Consider the following 16364-nt stretch of genomic DNA (forward strand, 5'->3'; position numbering starts at 1 on the left):
GAGGGGGGTTTTCCTACCCGTGTTATTCTAGTGACATGCACATAAAGCGAGGACATGTGCAGTAAGGTATGTGGTGATTGCACGCAACATTGACTGAGAGCCGCGCGGTCCCTCTGCATCCGATCAAAGTGCCGCTACGGTTCCATCGGCACATCCCGCAAATTCTAGGAGCGCAAGCGCAGTTGGCAAAACTACCGTATCCTAGGAGACAACACTCTTGCAGCCCACTGAGATGGAGGGCCACTCATTCACTAGCCTAGGTTGCCCAGTGCTGACTTAAGCCAAGCTGATGACTAGCACAAAGGCCATTATTCAACAGAGCACACACCAGCCTCTTCTGGATCCTCTTAGCTACAGGTTGGACCTCTACAATCTGGACTTCTCTCATCCAGCAACGCCCCTGGTCTGGCATCCGTGGGTTCTCTAGGGTTGGCGCACTCACAGGGAAAAGCTGGGCCCCGTGCTCAGCAACTCCTCCCCTGCACTCCCAGAGCTTTCACAATGTCATCAAAAACTCATTTGCGGTGCTCACGCACGGTGTGGGGGGAGCTGGGATGGGGCGGGGCACTGGAGGAAGAAGAGTCAGGGCAGCTGTGGAACCCAGACGGAGGCAGCTATAAGCACAGCCTGGTGGCTAGTGGTGGGGGCTGGGGCCAAGGACGGAGCTCCATGGCCCCTTGCCACGCTTCCAGCCCCCAGCCACAGGGTTCTGCAGCTGCTCTTCCTCTTCCTCAGAGCCCTTCCCCTTCCATGCCTGCTCCAGCAGTGTCCCACAGCCGGCAGCACGAGGGGAGCCAGCGTTGGCCTCCCTGCTCTAGCAAATTCCCTGGTTTGAGACCAGTTGGGTCCCGAGGCTGCTGGACCAAGAAAGGTTCAACCTGTATCAGATATGTAGCCTCTGGGATGAGCGATGAACTTAGCATGGGAATCTTCAAATCCTAACCCATGGCACTCCATTGACATAAATGCAGTCACTCCTGTTTCACTGCCATGGGAAAGACCAGAGTCAGGTTGTGTGTATTTCGGGGGCTGTTGCTTCTAATACCATTTTAGATTACAACCAGTTGTGAAAGGACGCAGAGAGTATGATGTGGCTTGCCGTCTGTGCCACGCCACTTCTCTTGCTTTCGAAAAAGAAGCCAGCCTGGCCAGTTTTCTTTTGCTATTTACAGTCCCACATCTGCACTGGGTCTCAAGCAGTAGCACAAAGCCGTGTGTTGGGGAAGCCAAAAACTTCATAAATCCGGAGTCCAAACCCTTTAGACCAGCGGTTTTCAAACTTTTTTCTCGTGGGCCAGTTGAAGAAAATTGTTGATGCTGCGACCCAACATAATTTGACTAGAGTGTGGGTTCCGGGTGGGGCTGGAGGAGGAGAGCTTTGGGCTGGAGGAGGGAGCTCTGGCTTTGGGGAGAGGGGGTCAAGGCTGGGGCAGGAGCGGGGTTACCTTGAGTGGCTCACGATCAGCGGTGCAGTGCGGAGTACTATGGCAGTTTCCTGTCCCTCCTGGCACCGCAGACCTGCTGCACCCCAGAAGCAGCAGGTTCCCAGCCAATGGGAGGGCAGAGCTAGTGCTCAGGGGCAGTATGCAAAGCCCTCTCACCCTAGGAGCCAATCCTGTTTCCAGCTGCTCTTGGGCTGCAACACAGTCTGCGGTGTAAGGACAGGCAGGGAGCTGCCTTAGAACCCCCATCGGTCACCTGATCTCCCTGCAGCAAGGAGACCCAATGCTTGACATTCCACCATCCAGTGCTAGATCTCAAACTGTAATTTGAAAACCACTGCTTTAGACAAAGACCCCATGATCCCAGGTGCAAGGGAAGAAGCCACCTTCTCTGGGCCAGTGATCTAGCAGCCCCGTTTCAAAGTTCTTCCTTTTAAAGAGTTGTTTAATTCTTGTACTCTGTAGGTCCAAGGTGAGCACCTGTTTGCTGGTAACAGACCCCCGAAGCCGGTATGCTGTGCGGCTTCCTCACAAGCTGCCAGGGATGCACTACAGTGCTGATGAACAGTGCCAGATACTCTTCGGAACCAATGCCACTTTCTGTAAGAATATGGAGGTAAGCGTTCTGCTGGGTGCCAAGGGGGGAAATGGAGGCAGAGAATCAATGGAGAATAAAATGATTCAGTACCTCTGACTGAAATACACCCTGGGATTTTCAACCGTGCTCACCGTCAGCCTCATCCGGTCTGGTTGAAGTCAACAGTAAAGCTCCCTTTGACTTGAAAGAACAGAGTGAGGCCAACGCCGAGAACTTTTGAAAATCCCCCTCACAGTGATAAAGCTAAAATCCTCGATCCAGGCCCTGAGGTCCTTCAGGGTCAGTTTTCACTTGGGCAAAACTTCCATGGAAGCCAGAGGGCCAAAACACTGAGCAAGAGGCTGTTCTCATGATAGTCTTGGCTCACCTGGAATTGGGAGGTGGCAAGTGAGCCTCTTTCCACAAGACTTCGCAGCTCTGTGGACTACAGAGGTTCGCGTTGTGTGGCTTGACCTTGCGACTTTTGTTTTGAACACTGGCTCCAAATTATTTAACTACTGCTGGTAGGAGCTCTCTCTGACTGCAGTGTGAAGCAATGTTCATGTACGAATCAATTGGTCAAGCAGTAGGTGATCTGTTCTTGCTTTGCATTTGCTGGGGAGGCTGTGTGGGCCAGTGGCTAGGAGATGGGTCTGAGCATCAGGATTTGTGGGTTCTGTTCTCAGCTCTGCCATCAACTCCTAGTTCACCTAGCTGCACCCTGCTTCCCTCTATTGTAGGTAGGGATTTTGAGTGCACATCTGTGCGTATATGCTAGGATAGTGACAGATGAAAAGAGCTGAGCACTGTTATCAAATGGATTATTTTAGCACTAGAACCATTTGGTGACATTTTACCCTACATATTATGTTTGACCACATCCTATTTTAGTTAGAGTGGCTCGTGCTTAACTCTTATTAACTAGGCAATAGGGAAAAAATGTTTGTTTTGGTAAATCATTTCTTCCTCTCGTCCCCTGTCCCTTTCCGCTTCTTAAAAACCTCTGGAACTTTAACCCTGTTATATTAAAAAAAAGTAAAAAATAATCAATTATAACTGGAGTGGCCAAATGAATAAAGCTGTCGAACACATGTGAGTGCTGGGAAAGAACTCAGAGTTTCACATTTGCTATTTTATTTACTTTGGATCTGGCAACTAGCTAACACAGAACATGAAAACAATGAGACACAAATCTGGAGAGGTTGTGTTTTCTGGATCAGTCAGGGAAATGCAGGTCATCTGGGCTCCCGGGCTGGAAGCAAGCTTTTAAAATGTGCATCCTTAAAGAGTACTCAGGAAGATTCAGGTACCTCCCTATGAACAGATGTCATGCCGTTTACTCGGCTTTTGGAAGATATTTGTTCTGTGTGGTGTTGCCGAAAAGAACTGTCATTCCTGGAGGTTTCACCCACGTTAGGAAGTGTTATTGTACTGTTAATGGCATCTTCAGAAATCACGTTCTTGAGACTCCTCATTCAGAGTATTTGTCAGTGTAACACACCACGGGCAGCGTACTCTGTTAAGCACAGGTGGCAGGTGTGTGGATCCGTTGGGATCTTTACTAGCCTTAGGGTGCGTCTACACAGCACAGCTATTTTGAAATAACTGACATTATTTCGAAATAATGTGAGCGTCTACACAGCGATTCCATTATTTTGAAATAAATTCGAAATAACTGATGGCTTATTCCGACTTCTGTAAACCTCATTCCATGAGGAATAATGCCTGTTCCGAAATAATGCCTGTTCCGTGTGGATGCTCCATTGCTGCTGTTTCGAAATAGCTCCTCCCCAGGGCCATTCAGACTAATTACTCCCCAGTGCCTCCTGGGGCTCTAAATCGAGGTAGCACGTCCACATTAGAGGAGCCTGCCTCAGACTAATTTTGAGGCTTCCCTGTAGTCTGGACTATGCTATTTCGAAATAAGCTATTTCGGAGTATTTCTCCCAGAATAGCTTATTTCGAAATAAGTGTGCAGTGTAGACGTAACCTTACTGTTTGAAATCTTTAGAAAAGAAGCAAAAAAACCTTAATACATGCTTGGAAAGGCTTGAGAAGAGAATAATTTCTGCTGAGAGGCCTAGGCTGAATAAAGTAAATTGCAAACACTAGTCAGATTAATTAATATATGTAGGTGTTAAGGATTATGAACAGAGCTCGACAAATAATAAAATCTACTCGCCCATGGAGAGTAGATTGGAACCCGGAAGAGCCGGGTTCGGGTGACCTGGGCATGCGCAGATCGCCGGACAGTGCGGCTGGCAAGCGGGGCTTTCCGCGGTTCGGCGAACCCTGATTATGAACATAGGCCAGGAGCAGGCAAGATATGGCCTACGGGCCACATTTGACCTGCCGGGCCACATTTGCCCGGCCAAGCCACTGGATCCGATCTGCAGGCTGCCTGATCTGGCCCATGGGCAACCCATCAGGACCCTCAGGCACAAGGCAGCCAGCCACTTCAGAGCAGCTGCATTCCGCTTTAAGCAGCTGACTGTTCCCTGTGGGCACCAGAGGCAGGGGGAGGCTTCACAGAAATCCAGAAATGGGAGCTGAGGGATTTTGCCGCCTTCTCGTCCCCCGGTGCCTAGAGAAGAGAGCCAAAGAGAGCAGCCAGCCATTTTGAGCAGCCCGAGGCTGTCCCAGGGTCATGCAGGGCTACTGGCCGCCAGCCCTCTGCATCCACCTCCTCTCCTTCCACAGGCCAGAATCTTCTCCTGCACTCCTACCCCCTCTCGCACCATGAACACCAAGCCCTTGCCACAGATCATAATCCCCTCCTTCACCCAAACTCCCTCTCAGACTCTCCCCCCCCTTTTCCTGCACACCAGTCCCTATCCCAAACTTCCTTCTGCCCTCAACCTCCATCCTAGACCCTGCACTTCCTCCATAGAAAAGTGCGGCCCTAGACCACTTTCCAAAATCTTGGTGTCCCACCCGCCCCCCAGCAAAAATTACTGCCTACCCCGATGTAGGCTGTGAGTGCTTCAGGGCTCGGTGTTGACGTTCTGTGAATATCTGTGCCATTAACTTTACACACCATGAAACCCTGGTATTATTTGCATGCTGTTCTGCTGCAGAGAGTTGGTGTTTGCCTGCAGTGAAACTCAATTCATTATCAGAAAAGATCAGTGTTAATTTTAAACTCTGGAAGGTTTTGTTACCTTCACCTTTATATTTCTCATGCCTCATCCACAGCATGCTTGTACTGTAAGTCTCTAAGCTGTCTGCGGAAATATGAACCAAAAAAAATTGGCACCAGTCTTTGGCATTAGTTATAGAAATTATTGGCAAACATAGCTGTCTCCTCTTTTAGCCAATGGTAATGTGGTATTTTTAATTCAATAAAGTATTATTTAAAAAAACCAAATGTACAAGCAATAAACATTTGACAGTAAATATTTGTTACAAAAAGGAAATAAACTTCAGGAAATTAGCCTGCTTAATCTTTTTATGTCTACATGCATCTTCTGTCTCCAGTCCTGTTTAATAAAGAGAGCTATATTATGACATTTCAGAAAGAGATAACTGAGTTCCATAACTGTGTACAGGAAACTAGAAAACCTATATTCCAAAATTCCCTATGATTTTGAAAACTTCCAGAGGACAGAAGATGTTTCCAGCCATCTTTAGGAAGGGCTTCAAAATCTTCCTGTTTGATAAAGCTTGATAAAAACTTTCTGCATGAGGGGCACTCAGACACTATAGTGAAGAATAACAATATAAATATCAGCAATAGCTAGTTAGTGTTCGAACATTCCACCTCACCTTTGTCGCTTTAATTTGTCACCTCCCCCCAACCCGAAAAACTTCCAAACATTACAGTACCAGGGCAGGTAGAACTTGTGTTTCGAAACACAAAATCAGTGAAGTGCTCATGGAGGATTGTTAGAAAGCCAGGTCCCATCCAGTGTTCCCACTTGTGCGGCTACCCAGAAGGGATTCAGATGCCACCCAGCTGGTTCACAGCGTGTCCACAGCCAGCAGTATGTGTTTCTGCTGGTGGTGCACATCTGCACATGCCTCAGTGCACATAACAAAATTTATTCTGTGCATGGAGGAAAAAATCAGAAAGGATCAGTGTTCTCTCTAAGGTTTGCTTGTCCTGCCCTCTCTTATCCTCATGGTTTGAACTGAGGGGGGAAAACCATTACTCCACAGTCTCCTGACAGCCCAAGCTGCACTAACCAGAGAGGCCAAACCTTTACTTCACTCAAAATAGATCTTCCTGCTGCGATTGTCCCACTTCCTTCATGTGTACTTGTGTTCAGCAGTGAAATGGTGAACAAAGTTTTACAGTCCTATGCTGCCATCATTAGACTTCAGACTCGATGGCCCATTAAAATAAAATGTAGTGCTCACAGGCCTTTCATAGCTATTGCTTCTGCTGTCTACAAAGTTTGGCAGTCAACCTGGCATCAGTTTGCACTTGGTTTGAATTGTTAAGATTTTCTTTGGTGACTATGTGCGTTAAAGACTTGGGTAAAGATTTTTCCAAGAAGTTGGGCACCTGTCTCCCTTAGGCATGCTTGATAATCTGTCTTAATTTATTGTTCTAATGAGAGCATAGGTTCTGGCATGCAAAATGGCAGCCTCTAAAAATAAGAATATTTGCCAAACCACCATGAGCTGCTCTGAGCCTTCCTCCGAAAACACAGCACAAAAAGGAAGGCTCGTGAGGTAGCCACTTTGGGTATGTCCACACAGCAAAAATAGATACACGGAAGCATGTCTCAGTGGCTGGGTCAACTGCCTTGGGCTTGTGCTGCTAAAAATAGCAGGGCAGATGGGTCCGAGATCCTCTCTCCTCTCTGCATTTCAGAGCCTGGGTTACAGCCTGTAACCAAACATCTCCACTGCTATTTTGAGCCCACACTGCAACACTGAGGCAGTTGATTTGAACTCTGAGGCTCACAGCAGCAGTTCTTTCTTTTCCTGGGCTCAACCCTCAATGGCTACATTTTCGGTGTTACATGCTTCCCCATAACTCTCTCGGCATTTGGAAATCTGTTTATCTGGTGCTGTCCATTCACCCTTCTTTCTGAAAGCTCTGAACATTGTCAGGGAATGCACTGTATAGAATCGGATGATAGGTGTATCCAGGGACCCCGGATGAAATCCCAACTCCATAGAAGTCAATCAGAGTTTTGCTGTTGACTGCCACAGAGGCAGAATTTCACCCCAGATGTTTTCAGGAATTACTAACAGAATAACCCCTAATTAGCCCCAGCAAGGCTGGGTTTGGACACCAATCACATCTGGTTCAGGAATTTGTCACTCCCCTGGGACTGATCCTCATTTCCCTCACATTGGTGCAAATCACAAGTAACTCAGTTGAAGTTAATGGAGTTACACTGTAGTAATACTAGTGAGAGAGCAGAATCAGGCCCTTGTTTGTAGCATAGTGTTGCTTGTGGATGGAGATAGGGATGTGGGAGTGTAATCATTTAAACTGTTAACCGATAAGCATTAGCTTATCATTTTCTGTTACGGTTACCTCCCAGCTTCGCTTTGAGGAAACTGGTTGCTGCCTGGTGCTGCTGGCTCTGTATCAGAGCCTGCAGTATGGAGTGGCAGCTGGCTTCCCAAAAGCAAGACTGGTATAAGCCAGCTTGTGGCACATACCGGCTCCCAGCCGCACTCCCAGGGAGCCATCTACGCTGCCGGCTCTGCAATATAAGCATTATGCTGCACAGCCCACTGCGTTTACATTTTTAACAGTTACATTATTAACCCATTTTTACATCCCTAGATGGAAGAAGGGCTTGTGGCCCCTATAGAGCTAGGCATGGTAATCCTTGTTTTACAGGAATAAAGCTGTTGTCATATTACCAAATACTGAACTGATTGAGTGACTGTTTGAACAGTGAGCACGTGGGGGGTGACAAAGCTGTTAAAATCCATGTGCTACAAGACAGCCTGATGTGCCATAGGAGATACGTAGGTGTTCCCCTTTCAAAACTCATTGTGTCATCCGTCCGAGCATTGATGCCTTATGATGTTGTGTTGTGACCATCTACATCCCAGGTTTTGTAAGGAATTTGACAGTCCAGCCTGACTGACTGCCATTTCTCAGATTCACCGCCAGGCTTGTAAGTCTAGTATTGTGAGTAGAAGGACTCGTGCAGAAGACCAGCAAGAAGCATAGGTGCTACTCAAATCCCATTTAAACGATCAGCATAGGATTTAAGTGATGGATAAGCCTTGTGTGTTTTTCTTTATTAATGCTGTCCACAAAATGGAGATCACCGAACCTTTGTGGCTGCATCTCTCACAGTTGAGATAACATTTCTGCCACAGAAACGCACAGGAACACATTGTTCACAAACTCATGTGAATATTCACTTGTGTGTTTAATCATGAGCACTGGGTTTATTTTTCAAGCTGGCATGCCTACTAACAGAGGCTTTTGGGCTGACATTATATTTATGGAAAAAATGTGATTTGTATCTCTCATATCCAGTGTTTGGCTTTCCGTTTTATGTGCCTTTTGGCTTATTTATTATTAGTGCATTTTTGCGGGTTTTTACATAACCATTATCTTTCAGTATTGTTTTGAGTCAAAATTGCGCTTAGACTAAAATGGCATGCGGAGATTAACATTGCTACAAAGAAATTTTCTGCTTAACAAGGGATGTTAATTCAAGTGTAGCTCAGAACTGAGATTTTTGAGTAAACAAGGTTTTAGAAAACCTGAGACCAGGAGGAATATTTTCCCTTAAATTGCAATTACTTTTAAACAAACAAACTTCCTCTGCAGCATCCACAGTCGAAACATGTCAGCACCGAGAACCTGAGAATGAAAATGGCTGTAAGCAAATATGAAACTGACTAGCCTATTTCCGCTGTCAAGTTGTATGAAATGGGGAGGGGGAAGTGTCAGCAAGTTGGATCTTAAAAACCCTTTCAGCTTTCCTAATCAAATGCTTGTTGAGAAACAGTCTCACCGACATCACGCAAATTTGCTTACCTATGTGTGGTCCTGATCCTGCAAAGAGATCTATGGGAATGAACCCCAATGAACCTGACTAAATCATTGGGGCTCCATGTGCTTGCAGAGTGTGCCAGCACAGAGTCAAATACTAAGGTATGTGGTGAGTACCAACAAAAACTCATAGTAAGATTTAGAGGGTTAGCCGTGTTAGTTTGTAACCTTAAAAGCGAATGATCCTGTGACACCTTAGAAACTAACCAAAATATATAGAATCATGAGTTTTTGTGGGCAAAATCCACTTCATCAGCTGTAGTGGGATTTGCCCATGAAAGCTCATGATTCTATATATTTTGGTTAGTCTCTAAAGTACCACAGGACCACTCGTTTTTCTTACTAAAGTTGTAAGCCAGTTGTATCTCTACAATGGCAGGATACGTATCAGCCTCCATACAGGCTGGGATTGTGTCTCCAGATTTGTCTGTAAAATAGATCCATACTGTGGGTATGATATAAATGACATAGAAGTAATAATAATTAATAATAGCACTCCAGTAATGGATGAGGTTGGTTTGGTTAGAACGTGCAGGCTACATGCCTGGCAATTGTAAAGTAAAATGAGATGATTTTCATTTTTTAAAAGTAATGTTAATAATTTACCTAATTGCTCTCCTATATTTTATAGTTTTCCTAATGCGGGTTGTTAAAAGTGCAACTATTTTCATTTTGCCTGTTTTATATAAAACAGAAGTGTCCTGTTTCACCGCTTCTGTATGTTGCAAGACAGACCATTTTTCTCTTTCTTTTGGGTGGAAATATTTTGTATTTTTTTCTAACGGGAGAAGCAGAGGGCCTGCCTGCACTGCAGAGCCCAGTTTACAATTATTGGAATGCCTCAGAAATTTTTGTACGTGTTTCATTTTGGAAGTCTGTCAAAATGCACTCTGGTGCAGTGGTTTTAAAAAATATATATATAAAAAGAGAGGAACTGAAATCAAATTATAAAAACACAATGTGTCAATTTAAGAATATAAAAATAATACATACTTAAATATAATAGAAGTGCCTATTAAGAATCAAGCACTAGGAGAGTTTGGAAATCCTTCATTTTCTTATAAAGACACAAGGTTGAGGGTGGAGGAAGAATTAGTGTAGCCTTGTGATGTGGCATCTACAGCTGAAGTCTGAACGTCAACTAAATTAGCCAAAATGCTATTGAATGTCAGCCTGCATACAGAGTATAACAAGCCTGCTCTCAGACTTCTCCCATCAGCCTCTGGGTACTTCCCATCTGCAAAAGACTTCAAGAGAAAACTCCCATAATCTTCCCAACCACATCTGAACATTGTGTGTTTGTATCTATATTTATTTTTACAACCCTTTTTCTCATTTCCCATGGCCATGAAACTTGATCTGTGACTTTGCTCTTTTAATTTCCCAGCTTTTAAGGGATCTTTGACGGACAACATTGCCTCTTAACCCCCCCCCCCTCCGCACGCCCCACCCTGGAAAGAAAACTTGTACACTTTCTATGCTGCATACAGAGATTAAGAGGTTTTAGGATCCAATATTGAAAGGTCCTGGATATCCATCACTTCCATTGAAACCTATGGGACGTGAAGTCTCTGGGTATCTTGCACGACTGGGCCATATGCTTTGTGTCAGGGTTGCAAAGGTGGCTGTTAAAGTGGGAACCCTTCAGGTTGGCTGTGGGCCCTACCCACTGCCCGTTGCATAGACTGTGCCATGGGCAGGTTTCTTCTTCACAGGATACAGGCGCCTGAGTCGGCAGATATTCAGACATCGCCCATGCCTCTGACCCTGCCCTAGAATCCCCATGCTGTGGCTCTGGCCACAGGGAACTGCAGAGTGGGGATTTCAGAGGACAGTGATGTAATAGTTATGGGCCATCACCCTCTATGCTATGGCTGAAAGAAGAGGTGTATGCTTATAAACTGTACTGTTCCCATGGGCTGCAAATATCTATCCTAGAACAACCCTTCTGGTTTTGACAGTGAGCCGCAGGTGGTCCACTGCACGTTGGACCTGCCTGATCTAGCAACTTTGGGACATGACCAGCCCTGAACAAGAAATTTTGTCAGACCAGGAGAGGTCAATTCCAGCCCCTCTGGGGTCTATCACCAGAGGGCCAGGCACCTCTCTGGGCTCCATGCTCCTTCCTGGTTTCTCTGCTGGCTGGTTTGGCTCCTGCCCTGGCTACCAACCTTCCTGCCCCAGGTAGCTGGGCTCTGTGCCTCCAAACAGGCTGCACTTCCGGGAGAGCCGGCCACCTGTACTGTCAGCTTCCTACCTCAGGGCCGGTTCTGCTGTCAGCCCTGGCACTCGGCTCCTGGCTCCTCTCCCCGCGGCTCTCTGGTCCTGCAACATCTGTGCTCTTGCTAGTCCATGGCTGTTGCCAGACCAGAGAGTCCTGGACCACAAAGGTTCAGCCAGTACTGGTGTATGCTATGATCAGAATTCTGTACTCGTAGGGAGAGGAACAAGCTTGCTTTGTTCATCTCTGATATCTACGGTTCTATGAATCCCGAGTGTAGGTGAGCTACAGCATAGAAAAGATCAGGGGCTTCCTAGCCATAACATTCCTTTACAGTCTCATTGACGCTATCTTTCCAGGTTTGGATTTTGCATTCATCTCTGGCCTATAAGAAATAGAAGAGAATTAGCTCCCGGAATAAAATAGTATGCATGGTACATGAGTAGATTTGTTTGCATTGAAAACCCTGCCACTCAGTAAAATAGGCATTGCTTTTCTCACCACTTCCCTCTCTGGAAAGGCTCTAATAATGGGGGAAATAGTCCTCGAGGTGTTTCAGAGTGGGCCCAAAACCACTAGTCACTTCTGAAAATCTTGACCAGGCATGTCTTTTGTGTGGGCAAGCACAGTCTCTAGTAATGCTGCTAATCAGGGGCCCAATCAGGCAACCTTTGAGCCCTTGGGGTAGATTTAAGATGCATCTACACTGCAAAAAAAGGATCTTCTCAAAGTCTGGGTCAGGATCTCAGGGGTCATGCTTTGCATCTAAAAATAGCAGTGAGGATGTTCCTACTTGGGCCCAGGCTCCGACAGCTGCAGAGGGAGAAGGTATCAGAGCTCAGACTTCAGCCTAAGTCTAAATGTCCACACTGCTATTTTGAGCACCATAGCATGAGGCCTGCACACCTGAGTGAGTCGGCCTGGGCTCTGAGACTTGTTGCAGTGTTGTTTGCTTTGTAGACGTATCCTTACTGACTTCCCTGGGGTTACTCTTGCTAATAAAGCCTGGGCCAAATCATGTTAAATCAAAACAGTTTCTCTTCTGCAGTGTCACAAATTTTCACAGTAAATGCAGTGAGCTCCAATGTCTGAGCATAAGAATATCCATACTGGGTCGGACCAAAGGTCCATTGAGCACAGTATCCTGTCTTCTAACCGTCACTCATGCCAGGTGCTTCAGAGAGAAATGTTCCAGTACAGGCAATCTTTGCGTGACCTATCCCCTGTAGACACATCCAGATATTGGCCAGATGAAGCACAGAGACACTCGTCACATGGCGTTGCATCCCTACCCATCCTGGCTAATAGCCATTGAAGGACTTATCTTCCAGGAACTTTTATCTAGTTCTTTTTTTTCAACCCTGGTATAGTCTTGGCCTTTCCAACATCTCCTGTCAGAGTTCCACAGGCTGACCATGTATTTTATGAAGAAATAAAGGTTGAACCTCTGGTCCGGGATGCCCTGGTCTGGCAACTTCCCTGGGGTTGGGCGGGATCAAGGATGTTGCAGGACTAGAGAGCCCCAGTGGCAGAAATTGCCTGTGGCTCAGCACGGAGCCTGCTGGCAGGGCCAGCGGAGCCCAGGGGACACGAGAGCCTGTAGCTAGCGGGACAGGGAAGCTGCCTGGTGGGCCACAGCCAGCAGGCTGGGAGAGGAGTGCTGGTGGCTGAGTAAAGGCGTCTAGTAGGGAGTCTGCCCTACCCCCTCAAAACCTCTCCTGATCTGGCACATTCCCTTGTCCTGGTCCGGTCAGGTCCTGAGGGCACCAGACCAGGGAGGTCCAATCTGTACTTCCTTTTGTTTATTTTAAACCTGCTGCGTATGAATTTAATTGTCTGATACCTTTTATTATGTGAAGGAATCAATAGCATTTCCTTATTCACTTTCTCTGCACTTAGTCGAGATGCTATAGATGTCTGTCCTATCCCCCCTTTAGTTGTGTCCCTTACAAACTGAAAAACCCCAGTCTTTTTAATTTCTCCTCATATGGACATTGCCCCATATCAGCAATCATGTTATTTGCCCTTCTCTGTACCTATTCCAATTAGAATACATCTTTTTTTTTTTTTTTTTTTTTTTTTTTTTGATGGGATGACCAGATCTGCACACAGTACTGTATTCAAGATCTTGGCAAACCACATCCTGTTCCTAACACTCTGTTTGCTCTTTTGCCTGCTGCTGCACATTGAGTGGCTGTTTTCAGAGAACTCTCCACAGTGACTCCAAGATCTCTCTCTCTTTTGGGGGGAAAGAGGGGCAGTAACAGCTCATTGAGACTCCATCATTTTATATGTATAGTTAGGATTACGTTTTCCCTTGTGCATCACTTTGCATTTATCAACACTGAATTTCATCTGCCCATGTGTTACCCAGGCACCCAGTTTTGCGAGATCCCTTTGTAACTCTTCACAGTCTGCTTTGGACTTAGCTGTTTTGAGAAATTTTGTTTCAACTGTAAATTTTGCTGCCTCGCTGTTCTCCCCCCTTTCCAGATCATTTCTGAATATGGTGAACATCGCTGGTCCCAGTACAGATCTGTGTGTGTGTGTGGGGGGTGGGGGTCACAACTATTTACCTCTCTCCACTCTGGAAAACAGAAAATCTATTCCTACTCTTTCTTTTCTATCTTTTAACCGGTTATTGGTCCATGCGAGGACCTTCCCTCTTATCCCATGACTGCTTCCTTTGCTTAAGAGCCTTTGGTGAGGGACCTTGTCAAATGCTTTTGAAAGTCCGAGTACACTGTATCCACACTATTATCCTTGTCTTAACGGGAATGGGGGAGGATCATGAGATGGAAGACAACCGCAAAAGGAGATACTTTTTCATTTTATAGAAAATCGTCAACTGTCTCAAACACCAACCCATGGAAACTTTCTTCAGTTCCCTAGAGTTTCACTATAATACAGAAGGGTGCAAATACCGGCCTACAGGCTGGATCTGGTCTGCAGGGTTAGCCCCTGGCAGGTCCCCACTTCACAGTATTTACCTGAATCCCTGCAGGCACGGGGGATCGCATTTCTCTTTGGCCACAGATTGCCCTTCCCAAAAAAATGGCTGTGATCTTGCAGAGGTGCAGGTAAATATAGCATCAGCGGCCCACCACGCCACATAGTTAATGTTATGTATTGGCTTTTTTTCCCCCCTTTTCTTTCTGAGCAGCTCTTATGGGAAAGGTTTTGATTGATGGGAACAGAGAAGCCCTTGGTATCAGTCCATGGAGCCCGGTATCTTTCATATGGCATCCATATGTTGCTAGCCAGATAAACACATGTAAAGTCTTCTAATGCAGAAGTCTCAGCTCAGCATGATCCCCTTCATGTTCACAGCATTTGTTTTATGTTTTCCCTGATAAAGAGCATTAAAAAGAGTCTAGGAAACAACTTTGTTGAATTTAGGCATTTCAGTGACTGAAATGATAGCATTGGAAGGCAGTCAACTAAAGGCCTATTTCTTCTGGAACTAAATTCATTCATGTAGGTGTAAATCAAGATTAACTGTGTTGAAATGAATGGATTTACAATGGTGTAAAACTAGTCTCAGAGGAGAAGCCACTATAGACTTGGCCCTTTACATGCAAAAAGGACAGCACGTGGGTGCACTTTATTTATTTCTCCAGAACATTTCAATCGTTGGATAGTGAAAATTGTGATGTTTCTTTTCTGGTGACTTCTTGGAAAGATTCTGTGATTGCTCTTCATCAAATGGGATGCATGTCCTCTGTGATTCACTGTCACACCACTGTGTAAGTTCTTCCCTTTTGCTTTGGTCGCTCAGAAGAAAAGGGATCCATTCTTTCTCGTTTACTAATAAAGGTCCCAAATGTGTGAGCCTCCTCGTTTGATGCTCAGTGTGGTGATGAAATACAAACTCAGCAAGAACCTATCATCACTGGGGGCTGAGGAGGATAATATACAGCTCTTCCTCAGCCTTCCCTTGTTTCCTCTGGAACAACAACTTTCATTTGTGATCTTTGCGCCACATGCCCTACATTGGAACTTCCACTGATCCCTTTTCAATATGAGCTCAGTGGAATTACCTCAGAGTGCTACTAGGGTGTTTATCCCCCCTTTGCCATTGACAGCCCACTTAGGCCTAAATTTTCAAAAGTGGCCTCCAGGTTTGGGTGCTTCTACTTTTAAGCGTCCAGCTTTTGACATTGAGGACATACAGTAGACTTCTGATAATCCGGAACCTATGGGACCTAGGTGGTGCCAGATTATCAGATATGCCGGACTATCAGGAGGTACTATAAGATGGTTTTATATATATATATATATATATATATATATATATATATATATATATATATATATATATATATATATATATATATATATATATACACACACATTATATACTGTATATAAAGTGTTCTTAACCCTTTTTATTGTACATACTATATACAGTATACTGTAATGTTTTATTTTTTTAAGCCTTTTTTACCCTTTTTGCTCAGTTCAGCTGCTGCCGCTGTTACCTTGTGACTCATTTTTTGCCGAAGCTCACTCACTAGGCTCTTACCATTTTGATGCTGGACTATCAGGAGTGCCGGACTATTGGATGCCAGACTATTGGAGTTTTACTGTAGTTTTTAGTGCTGTTGAGCCACCTCCAGGTCTAACTTGAGGCAGACCCTTGTGGCTGCCTAATACCAGTCCCAAAGTGGCAGAAATTAGGCACCCCAAATTAGAAGCTGTGATAGAAAACATGGGACATGACTTCTCTGCACCAGTTTTCTCACCTGTACAATGGGGAGGTGAATTCCCACCTGTCAGCTATGAGAGGCTTAGAGACAGTATGTACAGAGCCTTGAAGATATAAATTGCCATGTAAGTACAGGTTGAACCTCAGTAGTCCAGAAGTCTCTAATCTGGCAACCTCTGTGGTCCGGCATCATCAGGGACCCCATGGGTGCTCTACACTTGGAGCAGTGACGGGGAAAATGGTGCCGCAAGACCACAGAGCTGGGATCAGAGCCCAGGGGCTGGTGGCTGGAGTTGGAGCTCAGTGGAGGAGCGTGGGGCTGGTTGCCTTGATTGCAGCCCTGTGGTCAGGGCAGGGGATTTGGGGGCCAGAATCTGGCGGGCCAGAGCCTGGCAGCCAGATCTGGTGGCTGGGTGTGGAGGTTGGAGGCTAGC

The 16364-nt window shown here is 45.7% G+C and overlaps 1 protein-coding gene across 3 annotated transcripts in view; it reads left to right on the top strand.

Annotated features, from left to right (window-relative positions):
* Positions 1 to 16364, top strand: part of ADAMTS17 (ADAM metallopeptidase with thrombospondin type 1 motif 17) — a 317509-nt gene that overhangs the window by 148790 nt on the left and 152355 nt on the right. For all 3 annotated transcript variants that reach the window (XM_075896951.1, XM_075896952.1, XM_075896953.1), the window contains exon 10: positions 1908 to 2058. In XM_075896951.1, the coding sequence (XP_075753066.1) occupies positions 1908 to 2058 (151 nt within the window). The remainder of the gene's footprint in view (positions 1 to 1907; positions 2059 to 16364) is intronic.

Source organism: Pelodiscus sinensis, chromosome 14, assembly GCF_049634645.1.
Source record: "Pelodiscus sinensis isolate JC-2024 chromosome 14, ASM4963464v1, whole genome shotgun sequence".
Taxonomy (NCBI): domain Eukaryota; kingdom Metazoa; phylum Chordata; order Testudines; family Trionychidae; genus Pelodiscus; species Pelodiscus sinensis.